Below are 18,527 nucleotides of genomic sequence, written 5' to 3' on the forward strand. Positions count from 1 at the left end.
GCCTTCGGAAGCCGAGGCTAAGCTCTGGATGACCGACCGCAGAGCTGAGTGTGAATGGCTTCCTTGTCCTTTGCACACGGGACACACAGACACACACACACACCCCATCAGAGCTAGGAGCCTCCCGTGTTCCCTGGGCGTACCCGCCATGTCAGTCATCTCAGGCTGAACCATCTGCTCCCTCCCATCTGCGAGCTCCGCGGGGCCGGGCTCTGTCTGCCCTCTTCCCCGTGGACGCCAGGACCCGGCTCGCGGAAGGCGCGAGTCGGTGTTCTGCTGAACGAATAAATGCACACACTCTCTCACAGGCCTCGGCCGGCGGTCTGGGGCTCTAGGATGCATGTCAGAGAGACCTGACAGGAGCACCCTGAGCCTCAGTTTCCCCAACTGCAAAACAGGGGTGCCCATGGGTTGCAGGGCTGTGGGAAGGATTCAGTAACTGATCATTGGACTTAATTTTGTCATGGAATCCCCAGGGCCAGAACTTAGCTCTCAGAGAAAGACGGCTGAGTCATGAGGACTCAGACCCAGCCCTGAGACTCTGTCACAGGTTTGCCTGGTGGGCTCCGGGTCTTCTAATTTGAGCCCCACATCACTCAAGTCCTTACTCTGGGTTGACCACCATCCCCGACGAAACTGACTGCCTTTAGAGACAGAACACTGGTCCTCGCGGGGAACCCGAGGACTGATGTCGCTCCTGGCCCCACTGTGAGGACAGGGTAGGAGGGTGGACGCTGCTTCCCAGAATGGGTTTCGTCCTAACCATTAGGGACTGTGGCATCAAGGTGGCTCCACACCAGGAAAGTCAAGGATGCAGTAAGATGAACTCTCTGCAGAACTCCCATTAGCTCTGGCTAAAAATCCAGAGGGGAGGGTAATAGCTCAGTGGTAGAATGTGTGCTTAGCCTGCACGAGGTCCTGGGTTCAATCCCCAGTACCTCCATTAAAAAAAAAAAAAAATCCAAACACCCCTCTCGGTCCAAGAGGAAAAGGGTCAGACTCTGGCTACCAGCAGACTGCAGCCTGGCTGGAGGGAAGCTTCCAGCTCACAGGAATGGGTACGAAGGATGGCTCAGAGCCTTGCCATGGCTTTCTCAAACGAGCAAGGCTGTGTTCCGGTATCTGAGACACAACACGCTGAGGCAGACATGGAGGGCCCGGGGTTAGGGGCAATCCTGAGTCAGCTGCCTGTTTCTAATCCTGGCTGACCTGGAACTGTGTGATCTCGGGCAAGGCACCTAACCTCTCTGAGTTTCTGCTTCCTCACTGGAGACAAGGATGGCGATGACGGTGCCCATCTCATGGGATGGTGAAAGATTAAACGAGTTTATCTGTGGCTAGAGCAGTGATACTGATGGTAACTTATTGGGATGGTGGATGAACCAAGACTAGAATTGGGGAGGCTGGGGAGGCCGAGGGAAGGACCCTCCCCCAATGCCCCTGGAGTGCAAGGGGGTTTATGTCAGCCTCCTGAGCCACCCTACGGATGGGGCCATGGCTCAGAGAGAGGCGGTTTCTGGCCCGAGTCACACAGCGGGGAGATCACTCCCCCAGGCCCGCTCACTGAATCCTCGGAGGTGGGCGTTCCTGTCGTCCCCATTTTACAGAAGAGGAGACCGAGGCACAGAAAGGCCAGGCCACTGGGTCCTGAGGTCGTGGAGTTTGCCAGCAGTCGAGCTGGGATTTCAACCCAGCAGCTGGCTTTTCCCACTCAGCTGTACATAAATTATCCAGACTCCCTGACCTCAGGCTGTGGGGAGGGTGAGCGAGCCTGTCACCTACGGGAAATGCTCAGAACTCCCAGGACCAAGTCTTCCTCACCTGGGGTTGAGGGTCCGGCAACCCGCCTCTCCTGGGATCTCTGGCTGGACCCCACAACTGTAGTCAGGAGACCCCCGAGAGAGAGGTTAGCCTGGCTCTCAGCTGGGGTCCCACACCCTCAATGCCAGCCAGACGCCAGGGTGGGCGCCGGCATCCCTGAAAGGCCGCATCCCCTCCCCCCAGCCCCATCTACCTCCTCACATCAGGGCCTTCCCTCCAGCCACACGGCCCCCGTGTCCCCCGGCCAGAGCCTGCCTGCAGCTCCCCCAAGGGCGCTGGCTGCTGCTGTGAGGGACCCCAGCTCCCCAAGCTGTCTGGTGACCCTTCAAGGGAGGGAGCGGCCTTGGGCCACCTGGCCGGCTGCAGCCTTGCCATCAGGATCCCCGATTCCGGTCACATGGTGCGCACACCTGCCTGCCGTCGCACGCCACTGCCACTCTCCTTCCCCGGCCCCAGTTAGGGTGAAAGCCTCGCTTATCAGTCAATCTGGAGCCCACTTACTGGGAATTACCAGGCCTGACTGATATTCATGAGTGGATACATCTGAAACCTTAGCTGGCTGCCACGTGACTCAGGCTGGGGGAGGTGGCCGCTCTGAGGACCCGGGGACCTGAGTGGCCCCGATAAGCAGTGGTGGCCCCCGGCTGACAGCCGTCCATCCCCAGCAGTGGCCGGGACCAGGAGGCGCCAGCAGGGCTCTCCAGTCTGCCTGGTGACAGAGAGGAGGGGCCGCCAGCCGGCATGGAGGGAGGCCAGCAGCCAGACGCCCCAGTTCCCACGGCTCCACCTTTGCCTCCTCTTCCCCTCTGCTTAGCTACCTCCCTCTCCCCTGCAGGTGGAGGTGCCCCCAGAGCCCCCAGCAGGGGTCAGGCCCCCCATCGTCATTCTCCTGGTGCACTGCACCATCCTGCACACATGCCACTGGGGCAGCCTGGCCTGCAGTCTCGTGTCCGGTGTCTGGGGCTGAGTTCCGTGGGTACCAAGGCTTGTGTCCTCGGCTCACCATCCGGGGCCCGGCACAGGGCAGCATCCAGTAAGACTCAGTGGGATGAATGGTGCTTCCCACGGCCCGGGGCCTGGGCTGTGGCTCAGCGTCCATCTCCGGGGCTTGTATCACCCTGGGAGGGACTGTCCATCCTCCCTGTTTGCAGAGGAAGAAGATGCAGAGATTTGGGGACTTAGGAGGCAGAATCTAGGCTGGTGTGATTCTCAAGCCTGTGCTTCAGGGCTGAAGGGAGGAAATTAACCTCTCACCTCCGAGGGGTTGGGTTTCTGGCAAGTACCCTGTCTTGAGGGTCCAAGGGGGGCTTTTGCTCCAGGCAAGATGCCACGAAAGTAAATATTGATGGTCAGCTTGGAACGTACAGATGCTGACGGCACCCGCTTCCCACTCCCCCGTCCCTCTCCATGCTGAAAAACTGCTTTGCTGAGCAGGGGCTGAAAGCACAGAGATCGGTCTATATTCTACGAGGATCGGCTACTCAGCTGAACAGAAGAAAGGTGCGGGAGCTGGGACTGCTTTCTAGAACAGTAGACAGATCGAGTCTGGCCTCTCCGAGCAGGAACAAGGAGGGCCGGCTTTGCAACTACCCCCCCAACCCCCCAAAACGGGCACTTGCCAGCTGGGTGGCAGGGCCAGGCGAGGTGGTGCCACCTGTCCCTGGTTCAGGGCTTCCAAAGTCAGAGCAGGGAGGCTGAGGGATCGGAGAGGAGCCGGGATGCAGAGAAATGAGGCTGAATCCCAAACTCCGATTTCTAAATTCAGACGTTTCCCAGAAAAAACGGACTGAGTCTCGGTAACCACGGTGAACGCACTGGCTGTTGAAGAGCCCTGGGGCTTCTCTAGAACTGGGGGGGATGGGAACCACGTCCAAGGCACGGGCTGCTCAGGGCACTGCGGGGTGGGGGCGGCTCCCCTTCCATGAGGAGGACTGGGGTTGATGCTGCCCTGCTGGAGGGACTCTGCCAGTGACCCCCGGGGAAGTGCTGGGGCCCGCCTGGCTGTGATGCTCACAGGACAAAGAACACAGGCCCCTTCAGCAGGAGGAGGTCGCCTGGAGGCGTGACGAGTGCCATCTGGGTCCCTTGGCAGCATGACCGCTCCTGAAGTGAGAAGACTCCTCGAGGGGGCTGGACTCACCTGGCTGGCTAGGATGTTCCTGGTTTTGGCAATAAGTCTCTGGATGGCCTGCTTCTCCAGAGGCCGGACCAGGGGTGACCTGGATTCCAGCAAATACCGAGGGGACCGCCCCCCCTCCGCCGCTCCCTTGCCTTGTGCCTGCTATTGTGGACAAGCCCCGGTCCCTGCCCTCAAAGGCTCCCACCTGGGGACAGAGCACACACACTCTTTGCAGGAGGAAGCCCTGCGGCAGTGACGACCTTTGGAGGACCAGAGGGGGGCCCCTGAGTCTTGGGTGGCCGGGGTGGGGGGGCTGCTTAGAGGAAATGGCGTCAAGACGGGAAGGACGAGCGGGTAGGAACCAGCGGGAGGGGGCGGGGGAAGTGGGAGAGGAGGTGTCCGGATCATCGAGGCCAGATGGGGGCTGGTGCTGAGATGGTGCCCAGGGAAGGGATGGGCGTGAGCTACGTTAAGACGTGTGTGGGATGCTGACGGCACTGCCTGATTTGCACCCCCTCCTTCCCCCACATCCATGCCCTTTGCTGGTCTCCTCCCTCGCTGACTGTGGGCTCTATCAGGCGACTTCTTTGGCGAACAGGGCAGTAAGCAAACCTGTCCCCGCGTGTAAGCAACAGAGCCACATGCTTCTCCAGAGACTTTCAGACACTGGGTGTCTGGGTCTTAAACCCCTTCACCAAATTCTTGGATTAAGAATCCATGGAAGCATATTTTTGGACCTTTGCACGCTACTCATGTGGGGTTAAGTTCTAAAGTCGGCTCAAAAGGTAAAAATCAGGGACAGTCAAACTGATGTTGACAATGACCCCTGGCAGCAGCCTGACTGCAAGGTCTTCTGCTTCCTGCAGCAAGAGGACCTCCCTGTCTTCATGGGGCAGATGGCCTCCCAGGAGAAAGGCTCCTTCCTTGCGTTCCCCGAAGGCAGGCTTGATCATGTGACTCTGTTCTGGCCAAAGGGATGCTGGCAGAAGTGATGCGAGATGGTCCAGGCTGTGTCCCCAGAGGGCAGGGCAGGTCCTCTCCTGGTCCGTGCCCCTCCTGCTGGCCGGGTCCTGCACAGTGGGAGCCGTCCTGGGCTGTGTGATAACATAAGCCTGGAGGGCTGGCAAAGCTACAATTCAGAGGCTGCCGGTTCCCTGCCACTGTGCAGCACCCTGTAGGACTAGCCCCGCTTACCTTCCCAATGTCATGTGAGAGAAGTCAGCGTCCATCTGATTTAAACCACTGAGCTTTGGGTCTGTCACTGTCCATCTGCAAGGCCACCACGGCTGGCTGTGTCCCTGGCTTTGGAGGGGGCTGCTGGTCTTTGGTTGAGCACCAGGTAAAGAAGCTGACTAGCGTTTCAGGGTCTATGAAAGATCTCCAGCTGGGACTGTTGCAGTGAGACACATACTGTGAGCGCTGGGCAACCGAACCCAAGAATGGAAATACTGGAGGGGGGTTAAGGGCTCTGGACCAGCCCACTCAGCCCACACCCCAGCTCCTATGGGGAGTACAGTCTGAGAGGCATTTCGGAACCAGTGTTTCCAGTTATGTCTTAGGTGGAGCCCAACGCTTCTCTAGCTTTGTTCCTTCTCCTAAGAAGCCAAAACTTGTGACTTGGGGCCGTGGCCAGTGTCTGTGCGTGGAGGGACGGGGGCCTGACTTGTCCCAGCACCTTCCTGGAGAGTCAGCCATGGGTGGCTCGCTTCAGACCTCAAGCCTCAGTTTCCTCACCTGGGCAATGAGAGTGGCAGCCCCTGCCTTGTCTCAGCAGAGACTCGCCTCATAAATTGCGGGGCGACACAGAGACATGGGAGGTGGCGGCGATACTATCGCCTGGAATCTTTTGGGGGGACCGGGAGAAGAGAGGGCTCCTGACAGTTCCCGGGGAAGGCAGGAGCAGCTGCCGTCAGAAAATCTGCACAACTACAGAGAAATGTCTGCTGTTGGCCTGAGCCCAAGGATGGGGCGCTGCGGCCCCAGTGGATCGTTTTCGTGAAAGCTGCAATTAAGGGGAAGTGGGGTCTATTAAAGAAGCTGGAGGGGACGCAGCCCTGGCTTCTGGCGAAGCTCTAATTGGATAGTAGGACCCCTTTCATTTTGCTGCTGAGCCAGAAGGCCCTGGGCTCAGGGCATGTGCTGGGGTGGTGGGTGATGGCCAGAGCCTGTTGGGGCATGGGGGGCACCCCTAAAGCTGGGGGGGGGGACGGGATAACACAGTGAATGCAAGCGTACAGGGCTCGCTGGGTGGCAGGGACAGGAAGAGCACAGAACGGGCAGCAATGCCACGGTGTGACCCTGGGGAAGCCATGCCCCCTCTCTGACTCTGGCTTCCTGAGAGGTAAAATTAGAGGGGCTTGCTTTAGATCAGGGCTTGGCAAACTCGATGTAAAGGGCCAGACGGGAAATGTTTCAGGCTTTGCCGGCCACACATCCTCCTCTGTCCGAACTACTCAGCTTTGCTGCTGCAGCAGGAAGGTGGCCGTAGGCAATATGTGAACCAATGGGCGTGGCTGTGTGCCAATAAAACTTTATTGACACAGACACGCAGCAGCTGGATCTGGACCACGGGCCGCAGTCTGCCAAGCCCTGGCTTAGATCATTCACGTCCCTTCTTGACCACCTCTTTGTATTACATTCATGTTCTTAATCATTTTCTTTACACAAATCCACTATTTTTCACCTCCTCCTTGGAACTTGCAAAACCATAGGCTTGATAAACTAGCTGTATATTTGTAATACACACATGAACATAAACTCACATTAAAAAAAAAGTCTGTGGGCTGCTATGTACGACTGAAATATGCAGTACACCAGAATTTGGCACAGCATTGTAAACTAACTATACTTTAATTTAAAAAAAAATTCTATGGGTTGTCTAAAACATCTTTTGTACCACGGAAGCCTGCGCACCGTGGTTCATGAGACATGTTTCGATCAGTGTTTCAAACCACTCATGTGCTGGGTTGGGGATGAACACGTGGGTGTCCAGCCTCGCACCCTGACTCTGAACAGAGCAGCCCTGCTTTGTTTTCTACACTTGGGTTTTGCATAAGACTTTTGTTTGGAAAAAGGGGTCTTGTGGCCAAAAGAGTTTGGAAGCATCTAAAACTGGCTTCAAAATGGACTGGGCACTTGTGAGCTTTGGGCTAGGACATCCCAGCTCTGCCTGCCTGGGGCTGTGAGTCCCAACGCTGCTTCTTTAATTTCGTAAAGAAAAATAGACAATTTCCCACTACGCCTCTGGTCCAGCCCTCCCTTCCGAACTGGAGACATGTCCGTCCGCCAGGAAGTGCTCCATCTCCACCAGATGGCTGACGGTCACCTCCAACTCAACGCCTTAAAAACTCAACTCCTGCTTTCCCTCTGAGCCAGCTCCTGCACTTGGCCTGTCTGAGCACATGCTGACTTCTTTCTTCCCGGGTTAAGGTCCCAGACCATGGCGCCGCATGGCCCACAGCCCCCCGGGGCTCCACCTTGGATACAGCCAGGACCTGACCGCCTGTCACCTCCTCCCCTCCACTGGTCGGAGCCATCACATCTCCCCTGGATTACAGCAAGGGCCCTGCCCCTCTGCAGTCAGGTCTCAACACGGTGCCAGCAAGAGTCTGCCCTGCTCTGTCCCAGGCCCCACCCAGCCCACCTGGGGGCCTTGCTCCCCCGCCCCCCTCTCCCTGGCCCCGCCAAGCGGCATGCTCACTCGTCCCTTCCAGATGCCCCATACAGAAAGCAGCCTCAGAGGACAAAACATCAGAGGAGACATCTGCTGGCTGTCTCCCCAAATTCCATTGAGACCAGGCGTGGCGTCCCCAGCCCCCAGGGCCGGGCCTGGGCCACACCAGTCTCAGCAAACATCTGTGGGGTGCATGCACCCGGGGGTTTTAGGTTCAGACCTTTCCTTGGGCTCTGCAGCAACACGGGCCCCCAGGGATGAAGCCACGGGCTCTGTCTTCGGGAGATGACAGTCCTCTGGGAGTCTCAGGGACGCCCCATCACCCCCACTCTCTACCCTGGAGCCCAGGATGCAAGGCAGCGCCTTCCACAGCCACATGGAGCCCCAACATGTACCCGTGCACAGGGGATTGATGGCATTTGATGGTATTAAAAACAAAATCAAAAAGCACATGAGGGGTTCATGGCAAGCAGGTACGGAAGCAGGAAAAGCCTCAACAGGGGAAAAATGATTGGGTGCCTTTCATTCAAGCCACTCTGAGGTTAGGTTTTGAGTTCCGGCACACGCCGGCCTCCCTTCCTGAGCCTCAAGCGCCTCTTCTGTAGAATGGGGGCAGCAGCACCGCCCGCGGCGCAGGGGTGAGCAGAGAGGAGGGCGTGTGTTAACGCCAGCACAGGGCTGGGCTCCCCCGCCTGCACGTGCTGCCCCCGCTGTCCCGGAGAGATGGAGGCTGGGAACTCGGACTTCCCATTCCCCGGAGCTGGGCACCAGTCCTGGTGGCAGCCCCTTGTGCTGTGTCACCCGGAGAATGTCGTCTGCCCCACTAAGGCTCCACTTCTGTGCATCCCGTAAACTTATCTCCCACGGCTGCTGGGAGGATAAAGTGGGGAGCGTTCGTTCCGCCATCAAATATTTACCAAGCATCTCCCACCTGCCAGGCACAGGGGATGCGGTGCCGCACAAAACAGGCATGGACCCTGCCCTCCTGGGGCTTACAATCCAGGGAGGAAGGACAGACAGGAAACCACAACACAGACAACCATTCACAGCTGTGACAGGTGCTGGGAGGCGCTCAGGTGTAAGGGTTCAGGTATCTAAGGGGGGCCTGGCTTGTCCGGCATAGGGCTTGGAAGAGCCAGCTAGGGGAAGGCGCCTACCTCAATGGCCAGGGCAATATGGGAGGACAAATTACTATTAAGCAAGGATTCTATTAATCTGTTACTATTAATACTGCTGAAATAAAATGATCACCTATTATTAGAGATGCTCAGCAAAGCAAGAGGGCCGGTGAGGCTTTTTCCGGGGGATGGGAGTGTGCGTTCCGTTTCTGCAAGCTGTGCCAAAGGGTTAAAGTCATTTTCATTAAAATTTAAATTTCAGCAGGAGCTCACTCTCCCTTCGCCGTCCTTTGAACGTTTGACTGGCAACCATTTCATATTTCAATCTCGGCAGAACAAATTGAATTAGATGTTGAAACCAAACTCAGCTCTGTTCACCAAAGCCTGCATGCTCAGCTTGCACTAATCCTTTCCTAGATGCTGCGGAGCACAGACGGGCGCTGGGAGGGACGGGCCCTGCCACAAAAGACAAAAGAGCCCAAGCAGGCGGTAGAAGGAAAGGAGGAAAAACACGGGGGCAAAGGCCGCTGGAAATTGTCTTCTGTCTGAAGCGCAGGTCTCCAAGCCCGGGAGACAGACCCCTGTATGGATCCAGGGTCCCTGTCCTTGCATCCCGGGTACCCAGTGCCCTGCCGAGCACACAGGGACACCTAGTCTTTGATGAATGAGTGAGTGAGTGAATGAAGGGAGGTGAGGATTGGTGGCTGCTGGCTTTGAGGATTTACTCCGCCAGCCTCTCTGCCTCTGGCCTGGGCCCTTTCCTCCTCTTCTTTCCGAGAAGCCACAAAATGCCTGGGGCCCTCCCAGGGTCAAGGCGCTTCCACTGAGATCTGAGCTCACTCTGGTCTCACCATCCTCCATGCCAGCCCCCGCACAGTGTGCAAACCGAACGGAGGGGCCAGCTTGCGTTTCCCCGGAGGAAGGAGGCAGACCTCACGCCCAGGGGTCCACCCACGGCCAAGGGCCTTGGCCGGCAGGGAGCTTATGAGGACCGTCTCTAAAAGGCTCGGGTCTGTGGACTGGCCTAGGAGCACTGACACAGGGGGCCTGGGCCTGGGGTACCCCTGCCCACAGGTGACCCCAGGATGGAGAGGGCTGGGGACAAGCACAGCAACACGGGGGCAGCTGCTTCTGGGGGAGGGGCTCCCCTGTTCCCAGCTGCACCTCGGCAGCCATGGGCCACCCTGAGCCTGGCTCTGGCTCTGTGCAGGGAGCAATGGGGTAAACCACGCGCCTGCTTGGCCCGCTCTGGGGCTGCTGGGCAGAGGGCACCCCCTCCAGGCTGCCTTCCTGGATACAGGGACTCCTTTCCACCATGACCCACCTCCTGGTGACTCCTAGTTCTGCCTGTGCCTCCGGTGGGGGGTGCCCAGCAGGCCTGTCGTGTACACGCCAGGGTCTGACTTCCTTGGGCATTTCCTGGGGGTAGTCTCATAAGCTTTCCTATTTGTTGAATAGTAATAATAATGAGGCCGCAATGACCACCACCACCATTGATTCAGCGTTCACTAGATACAGAAGTCTGCTAAGCGCCTTCCCTCCATGAGCTCCCACCTAGCCTTTACAAAAACCCCCTGAGGCTGCAATTCTTCTTCCACCCATTTTAAAGACAGGAGAATCAAGGCAGGAGATGCCAAGACTTTTGCCACAGGTCACGAAGGCAGTGGGTGGTGTTGCTGAGATCGCAACCCAGGCCTTCCTGGAATCAGGGCCTGTGCCCTTCCCCTCACTGTATGTCACTGCCGCTCACCTCTGCCCTCCCGCCTGACCACCTGTCCCCCTCCCGCACTGACGGGGACCCTCTCCCATCCAGAGGTGTCGGCGAAGCACCCTCCCCACCAGGCCCGGGGCCTCGGCTGCCTCTCCTCCTTCGCCAAGCCCAGCCCAGCCGTGCACACTCGCTCCCCTCCCTCCTCAGGGGTCTCATGCCCTTAGCTCACCACCCCCTACAAGCCTCTGCAATTCCCGGGTCTCCATTTGCTCAGCCTTCTGGGGCCCAACGTGCACAATCCAACCAAACGCCTGTCCTCCCAACTCTGCTGCCCTCTCTCCCTCCCCGAGGTCACCGCCAAGCCCCTCTTCCCACCAGCCCAGCAAGCAGGCCTCACCAGCTCCCTCTGCTTCCTGGCTGTGCCTGACAGGCCATTAGTTCCATGGGGGAGTTTCAGGTGGGGAGCTCATTACACAGGAGCTGGAGGGGCGGACAGGCAGAAGCCAGTGGGCGACAACACCCCCCAATGGGGGCCCTCGGGGAGGCAGTGGTGTTACCAGAGTCCCGGGCTCCCAGGACAGGGGGAGGGGGAGGAATGCCCTGGCTTCTCTGCTCCGCCAGCCCCCAGACACCCGCTGCCGCTCACCTCTGCTCAAACCAGAAGCTGTGGGCAGGAGAGCCCGGGAAAACACCTGCAGGAGTCAGGCCCTGAGGGTCAGAGCAGGCAGGGGCTGGCCGTGTGGTGCACAAGTTGGGTTCCAGCTCCCGACTCTGGGAACCGCCCACTCCAGGTCTCCCCTTGCCACCCAAGCCCCACTCCTGAACACCCTGAGCCCAGAGGCCTCGTCCAGGTGCAGGGCCCCCCCGGCTCTCTGCATTCCCTGTCCGCTCCCGGGCGCCTGCTCCGGCCCAGCCCCCATCACGTGCTCTTCCTAGCTCTCTCTGGACCGTTCGGGGGTCACAGATGCCTTTGAGAAGGGGTGAGCCTGTCTCCTGGCCCGGCTCCCGTCTACACGAGGATCAGAAGGCTCACCCTTCCTCAGCCACGACCTCCGTGCATTATTTCTGGAACTCCTCTCCTAGGTCTTCTGGTGGTTTGGGGCCATGGACAACCTATCATCACTCAAACTCAACTGAAGCCCCCTCCCAGAAAGCTCCTCCGTGCCCCACTGCCCTGGTGAAACAGTGTCCATCAGTCTCCCCCCTGCCTTGACTCAAAGGCCCGGAGTCTCCCCAGTTCATCCAGCACACACTGGACGGGCGCTTCTCTCCTAAAATGCTTTCACGCAGTACTTCTTCCTCAAAGGGCCGTCTTTCCCAGACGGGCCCTGCTCTGGGCCAGGCTAAGTACCTGGCTCTACTTTATTATTACCGAGCTACACTTCACTTCATTTCAGAGTAACAGCAATAATGAAGGTGATAATGACAAATAAGAATGCTGCTAGCTTTAATAGCTCCTGTTAAAAGAGTTGCTTTCAAAGGCGTGAGGACAGGGCTCGGGACAACTGTTCCAACTCCAGGCCATCCCCTGCGCCAGGTGCTGTGGCTGAAAGGGACAGGACCATCCAAGGAGGGCTGTGGGGATGGGGGCCGGGTCTGAGAGAGGAGCTGAGTGTGTCTCCTCTGGATAAGGTGGCCGGGGGCTGTCTCTCTGAGCGAGGGAGGGGAATTTAAACCAAGATCTCTAAATGGCAGGGCTGTGGGAGGGAACTGTCAGGAAAAAAGTGGGGGGGAGGGTGTCCCAGGCAGGGGAAAGAGCAAGTGCAAAGGCCCTGGGGTGGGACTGTGTTGCAAAGGTCAGGGAACAGTACATGAAGGGCAAGGGCAGGGTCAGATGAGGGAGAGCCTTCCTGTCTCAGTGAAGAGTGTGACTTCATTCTAAGTGTGCATGTGAGGCCAGGCAGGGGGCGGGCTGAAGTGTTTTAAGCTACAATTGCCACGATCCAGTTCATGGGTCCCACTGGAGCCCTCTGGCTGCATGGAGAACGCAGTGCTCCTGGGTGAGGGTGGAGTCCGCTGCTTGCTCTGTGACAGCCAGGTGTGGCATGAAGGTGGGATGGCCGGGAGCCCCAAGATCTCTAGGGGTGTTGAAGTGGTTGCTCCTGTTTGGTTATGGGTGTGAGCCCTCCACCCAGTGAGCCCCTGGGGGGCAGGGGTGCAGAGGCCAGGCTGGGGAAGGCAGGTGGGAGGGAACGGGACACGGTCCCCCTGCGAGTGGCTGGGGGCTCTCCCTCCTGTCAGCCTCAGGCCCTTAGCTTCCCACCCCTCTGGATCCCCTGCTGGTCCTGAGCTTCCCCTGGGCTCGGCCTGCGGCCCGCCTGCTTTTTCTTTTGGACACAGGGAACGCAGTAAAGCATGAGTGAAGGTCACAGACAGACCGAGGCCCTGGGGTCAGATGGAGTCACATCCTGCAGGGTCGGGGGTCCTCTGGGCCTCTTAACACCCCAGCGATGGAGGTGCTGTTCCTCCCACTTTAAAGATGAGAAGACTGAGGGTAAGTCACTGGCCCGCCCTCGCGAGGCTAGTGAGTGGTGGATGGTTACCAGGAACCCAGAGCCCGAGCTGGCACACCGACCCCAGGAGGTGGCGAATCCTGCTCTGGGGACGTTCTAGTGCTGTCACCTGGGTCAGTGAAGCAGGTGCCAGTGTTGCCTCCTTCCTGCCAGGCCCACGGTCTGGATCTTATTTAACCAGATGAACCCACGTGGCCCTTAACAGGCCAAGCAGTGGAGAGGGAGGGGCGGACCCCAGCCCCATCGTCTCTGAGACTCACGGCAACTTGGGAGCCTGGTCACCTGAGGGCCTCCATCCAGAGCTGTGGTCTGACGTCAGTGGGACGCCCTACTGATACAAACTGGGGGTGAGCCGCGCTGGGTCTGTGCCTGTCACTTCCATCAAGTCCCAGGGATGCGCCAGGACTGACCAGGGAGCACCTGCCCCACAGGGACGATGCTCCTTCTCGCAGGGCTGTCAGTGCTGTGCAGTCTTGCTTGGATTCCAGGCCACTCTGAAAGCTGCTTGACGTGGACTGGAACCTCCTCCCAGAAAAACATACAGACCAAATTTGACACACATCCCTGGGCTCCGACTCAGACCCCCTCCAGCTGTTCCAAACGAAGAAGTAAACAGAAATGCTGGTGAGTATCTGCTCTGGGCTTTACTTGGAGTGACTGATGTAGTCCAAGCACGGTCTCTGAGGTAGGCACAAGATCACCCCCATCTTAGAGAAAGAGAAGCTGAGGGTCAGAGGGGACCTTGCTGGTCCAAGGCCAGACAGCTGGGGACGGCCGGGCTGGGGTTCAGACCCAGGGCAGACGGGCTGCAGCTCTTTCCTCCTCATCGCCCTGTCTCCTGGCGTGCGCTGGGCACAGATCTCCAGGCGGGAGTAGATGTGGGCACATGCGTGCCCCAAGTCTGGGATAAGCCTTGGGACACTGCTTGCCAGGGCCGGGGACGGCCTTGCACCTCACGGGGCCCCCAGCCCGTGAGCAGAGGGTGTCCGCCGTTAGTGACACAGCTGAGCTCAACCAACGAGACTGGCGTCTGGGCTCAGAGACTGGTGCTTCGTGAGCGGCTCTGGTCAGTGCAGACGGAGGATGCTCTGGTGACTAACCCAGGGCTCACGGTCCCACGTGGCAGGGATGGGACAGGACTGAGGCCACGTCTGAGGCTGTGGGCAGTCCCTTGGGCAGACGAGGTGGGAACTCCAGCTCAGCAGCCCTGTGGTGAGGGGGGAGCAAGGATGGAAGCTTCTGGAGCCGGCCCTACACACTTGGCACGGTGCCTGGCGTTCCTCAGGGATTATTGTTTCTCATTCTCTCTAAAGCCCTGTGCAGTGGGAACCAGTCAGTGAGGAGGAGGCTGCGGCCTGGGAGGTTAGGTGACTCGGCTGGGGTCCCCAGAGCGCCCAGCTCCATACAGCTGCCTTCACCGGGGTTACTGTTCCCAGGTTGGCGGCAGTGGGGCACAAGCCCCGAAATCCCTCCATACCCCGGCCTTCCCACCTGCAGGATGGGGCCCTGTCTGCGTCTCAGGGCTGCTGGGAGCAGGAGGAAGTGGGAGGACTCATGTGAGAACAGCCAACAGCTGGGCTGGATGCGGCGGAGGGTGGGGAAGGGGGAACTGGTCTGTGGCTGCTTCCAGGTCCTCGTGCTGGGTGAGGGACTCCCCGGGGTGGCTGCACCCTGCCTGCTCTCCAGCCCTCCAGTCCCGGGCACAGAGCAGGCACGGTCAGCGTTTGCTGGTGCTCGCCAGGCATCCGGGGCCTGGGATGCCCAGGCAGTGGGCTAAGGCCATCGTCCCCCCCGACCTTGGATCGGCGGAGGGTGGGGCTGCCTGCTGCTCCCGCCCCACCAGGCGGCGCTGCCCCTCGGCCCCCAAGATGGGGAGCACAGAAGCCGGAGCGGCTGTCCCCCGTCCCTGGGGCCCTGGAGCCACATACCCGCCCGGTGCCAGCTCACAGCTGAAGGGTTTGCTCCTCGCCGTCATTCTCACTGTCTTCCAGCTGCTCCAGGATCTCATCCAACACCACAGACCGCTTTTTCTTCGGGGGCTCTGTGGGAGCCCAGATGGCAAGAGAGGAGAAAAGAACAGCAGAGAGGGTTGGGAAGCAGGAAGAGAGAGATGACAGAGCGGGAGGGAGGGAAGAGGGAGGGAAGAGCAAAATGGGGAGGGGGCCGGGGGAAGAAATTGGAGAATGGAAGAGAGGGGAGTGGTGATGAGAGACCGGAGTGGAGACACAGACACGGAGGAGAGGGAGACAGAAATGAGACAAGAAACGGGGGGAGGGAGAATCAGAGGATGAGGGACAGGAGGGATGAAGGACAGGGGATGAGAAAACAGGAAGAGAGAGAAATACTGAGGCTCAGTCTCCAGCTTCACCACTCCCAGCCCCCGGAACGCTCCTGTTCTGTCGGCCAACCCCTCCCCACCTTCCACCCACCCAGGAAAGGGCTCCATGTAGAAAGGGAGGGAGGAAGACCCCACCCAGCAGGCTGGAGGTTAACGGAGCTCTGCCTGGTGTTGGAGGAGCCACAGCCTCCAGAGAGGCTGAGTCAAGTGAGAGCTGGGGAAGCGAGCGGAAGCTGCCCTGTCTTCTGGGCATGACAGACTCTAACAGTATCGTGGGCGGCTGGCCTCCAGCAGGTGTCCAGGAAAGGCAGGGTGACTAGGTGCTCAAGGATTCCAGAGGAGGCATGGAGGGAATAGCAATTAGAGGTGGCCTTCGAGAAGACGGGCTATTTGACTTGGGCTTTGAAGAGTTCAGAGGAGTTCTCTGTGAGGCGATGGGGATGCAGAGGCACAGTGTGGAAGAGCATGGTGGGTTCAGCAAAATAGATTTCCTCTGGGCCCCAAATGCTACTGATTGTCTACTCTGTGCTTCGGCTCACCGTCTTCTCAACAATCCCATACGGAGATGTTATTATTACTTCTCACCGGTGAGGGAACTGGGCACAGACAGGTTTAGTCTAAGGGCACTCAGCTAGGAAGTCGTGAAGGCAGGATCTGAGTCCAAGCCACACCAAAGCCCACAGTCTCTCCATTTTTCATACACATCTCCAGCGCTGCCCAGAGAGCTCCAGGGAGACAAAGGAGGCTGGAGAGGGTGCTGGTCCCCTCGGACCTCCAGGAAGGGAAGCGGGTGGGGGCAGGTTAAGCTCTGGGGTGAGACTGACTCTGTCAGTCCCTCTGCTAGTCTAACCACTCATAATGGTCAACCTCACCCCCAGACAACACTGGGCCTGTATGGAGGCCGCTGGAGATGTCCTGATCTCCTCTCCTTCCCTGGCTCAAACAACACCTCTGTGAAGTCCTTCAGGTGGAACAAAGCACCCTGTGACCCTTGGCCACCATCTCCCCATTGGGCTGGGGGCTCCCTGCAGGCAAGGGGGTCTCCCCAGAGCCCAGCCCAGCATTTGCCCTCAAGACGGAGAATCTCAGGTCTCTTCCAGGTGGTCCTGGGCAAGCAACTTGGCCTCTTTGAGGCTATTCAGCTCATTCCTACGAAGCTGACCCGACACTGGCCCGCCTCTTCTCCGCGGCTACCTGTCTGACCCAAGCACTCCCGCCTTCTCACCGGACTCCCTATTCTGCCTTCATCCTTACGGCCATCTATTTCCCACACAGCTGCCAGAGAGATCCTTCCAGAACAGGTACTCCTGCTCCGGGAGCTCTGCTTGGCACAGGGAGGCAATCCCGGGGCATCGCCTGGCTGGCCCCTCCCCAGGCCTGTGAAGTGCGCTCCCGCCTCGAGACCTCCACCCTGGTGGCACAAGAACCCCCTTGGCTCACGCCTGCTTCCAAGTCCCCTCCTCAGAGAGAGTCCCCAGCCACTGTCTCCAGGACCCCCATCTCCAGCCCCCTCCCGGCTTCGTAGCACTTCGCACCTCCGACACACAGCAGGCGTCTCTTTGCTGTGGGACAGAGCCGTCCCACTCGTGGCCGTGCCCCTGCCTCAGCGCACTGCCTGCTACCTAGTGGGAGCCCCGGGGCCTCTGTCTAACAAGGGGATGAGGAGCGGGGTGGGAAGAGGGCACACGGTGGGGCTGGCCCCCCGGCGAGGGTGAGGAGGTGTGGGAGGCGCTCGGAGCCTCGGGCTGGGCATCCTAGCCGTCGTCGCCGTCAGTCATGAGCAGGGAGAGGGGACGGGATGGGCTGGGACAGGGGCGGCCGCCCGCGGCGCAGACACTCACTTCCCTCCCTCCATTCCTCCCTCCTCGGTGCTCTGTTCCCTCATAATTGCTGGGCTCTGGAGGTGCACAACGGCCGCTGGAAACTGAATTTGTGGGCAGGTAACAGGAGCTGGGAAATAGAAGAGCAGCGAGCAAAATCGGGCCTGTGGGCCTGCCACTGTCGCCCCTCCTGGCCGCTAACAATGGGGTGGGGGCTTAGCTCCTGGGACAGTGGGTCCCTCCTCCCCTGGGCCAGGGCTGGCCTGGGGTCCGAGGGGAGGCCAGTGGCATGAGACGCACCAGGGTGGGAACCTGCAGCACCCACGCTGCCCCACAGGCATTTGGCTCTTTAAACGCCTGTGAAACGACTGACGGGAAGGAGAGAGCCTGGTGCTGGGGCGATTCAGAGGAAGGTGGGCCCTGCGCAGGCACAGGGGGTAGGGCAGGCAAAGGCGGGGAAGAGGAACAGGCTTGGGAGTCTTTAAAGCAGCGAGGCCCAGCTCCCAGGGGAGACTGGGCGCGGCCGGTGCCCATGGGGCTAGGTCCCACGACAGCGGTGGGGCGAGGAAGTCCTGAGCGACCTTAGGGCAACTCCAGGGCCCTGAAAGCCAGACAGTCCGAGGTCCCAGCTCTGCCACTTAACACTCAGCGCCCTTGCGTGGGTCAGTTCAGCTCTCTGGGTCTCAGCTTCCTCATCTGTACGCTGAGGGCGGAGACAGGACCCATCCACCTCCCGGGGAGGCGGTAAGGATTCGTGAGTTCATGCACCAGCCTGGCACCCTCAGTACCCGTGGGGCTGGTGCAATGGCTCAGGCTGGGCCCCCAGCGGGCCCCCCCCCCCCCCGAGCACACGTCGGGCCTGGTGTCCCCACCAAACGACACCCAGCACCCCTCGCTGGCTCTGCCCACACGTGGCGCGCCCTGCCTGCCGGGAACAGCTGCTGAAATCCCATTTCCCTGACATCAAAAGCCTCAGTGGGTTTTCACCAAACAAACATAATGCGGAACTGGAGAAAGGTGTAAAATAAATAAACGAAACAAGCTGTGCGTTTTCTTTCAGTATTACAGCTGCACCCGAAGATAAACAACAAGTGAATGTCACCAAACATCAATACCCGAGAAATTAACTTGACAAAAAGCTCAGCCGTCCCCCAACAACCCCCCAGTCCTGCCCCCCTCCCCACCACCCTCCAACCACCATTTTGCATTTCTGGAGTTCCCATCTAATGATTTTATTTTTCAATTAATTCCTTGACAGAATGCCAGCCTGCGTCTCTCTCCTGTCCCTGGCTGGCACCGTCGCCCTGCGTGCACAGGCGGGCGGAGAGATGCGCGAGCGGGCGGGTTGGGGGCTGCTTGGGAGGACAAGAGAAAGCACTTCACGGGGTTTTGTTCTGGAGGCAGAAGTTGAGGA

General features: G+C 59.2%; 1 protein-coding gene across 5 annotated transcripts in view; it reads right to left on the reverse strand.

Moving 5' to 3' along the window:
• The window catches only part of RBM19 (RNA binding motif protein 19), a 131,646-nt gene that overhangs the window by 11,925 nt on the left and 101,194 nt on the right, over positions 1-18,527 (reverse strand). For 2 of the 5 annotated variants that reach the window (XM_014562298.2, XM_014562297.2), the window contains exon 24: positions 14,884-14,996. In XM_014562298.2, the coding sequence (XP_014417784.2) occupies positions 14,899-14,996 (98 nt within the window). In that variant the 3' untranslated portion in view covers positions 14,884-14,898. Of the gene's footprint in view, positions 1-11,865; positions 14,163-14,883; positions 14,997-18,527 lie in introns of those variants that run through there. The other 3 variants (XM_014558491.2, XM_032471986.1, XM_014558488.2) reach the window with 3 other exon arrangements.

This window comes from Camelus ferus, chromosome 32 (genome assembly GCF_009834535.1).
Source record: "Camelus ferus isolate YT-003-E chromosome 32, BCGSAC_Cfer_1.0, whole genome shotgun sequence".
Classification (NCBI taxonomy): domain Eukaryota; kingdom Metazoa; phylum Chordata; class Mammalia; order Artiodactyla; family Camelidae; genus Camelus; species Camelus ferus.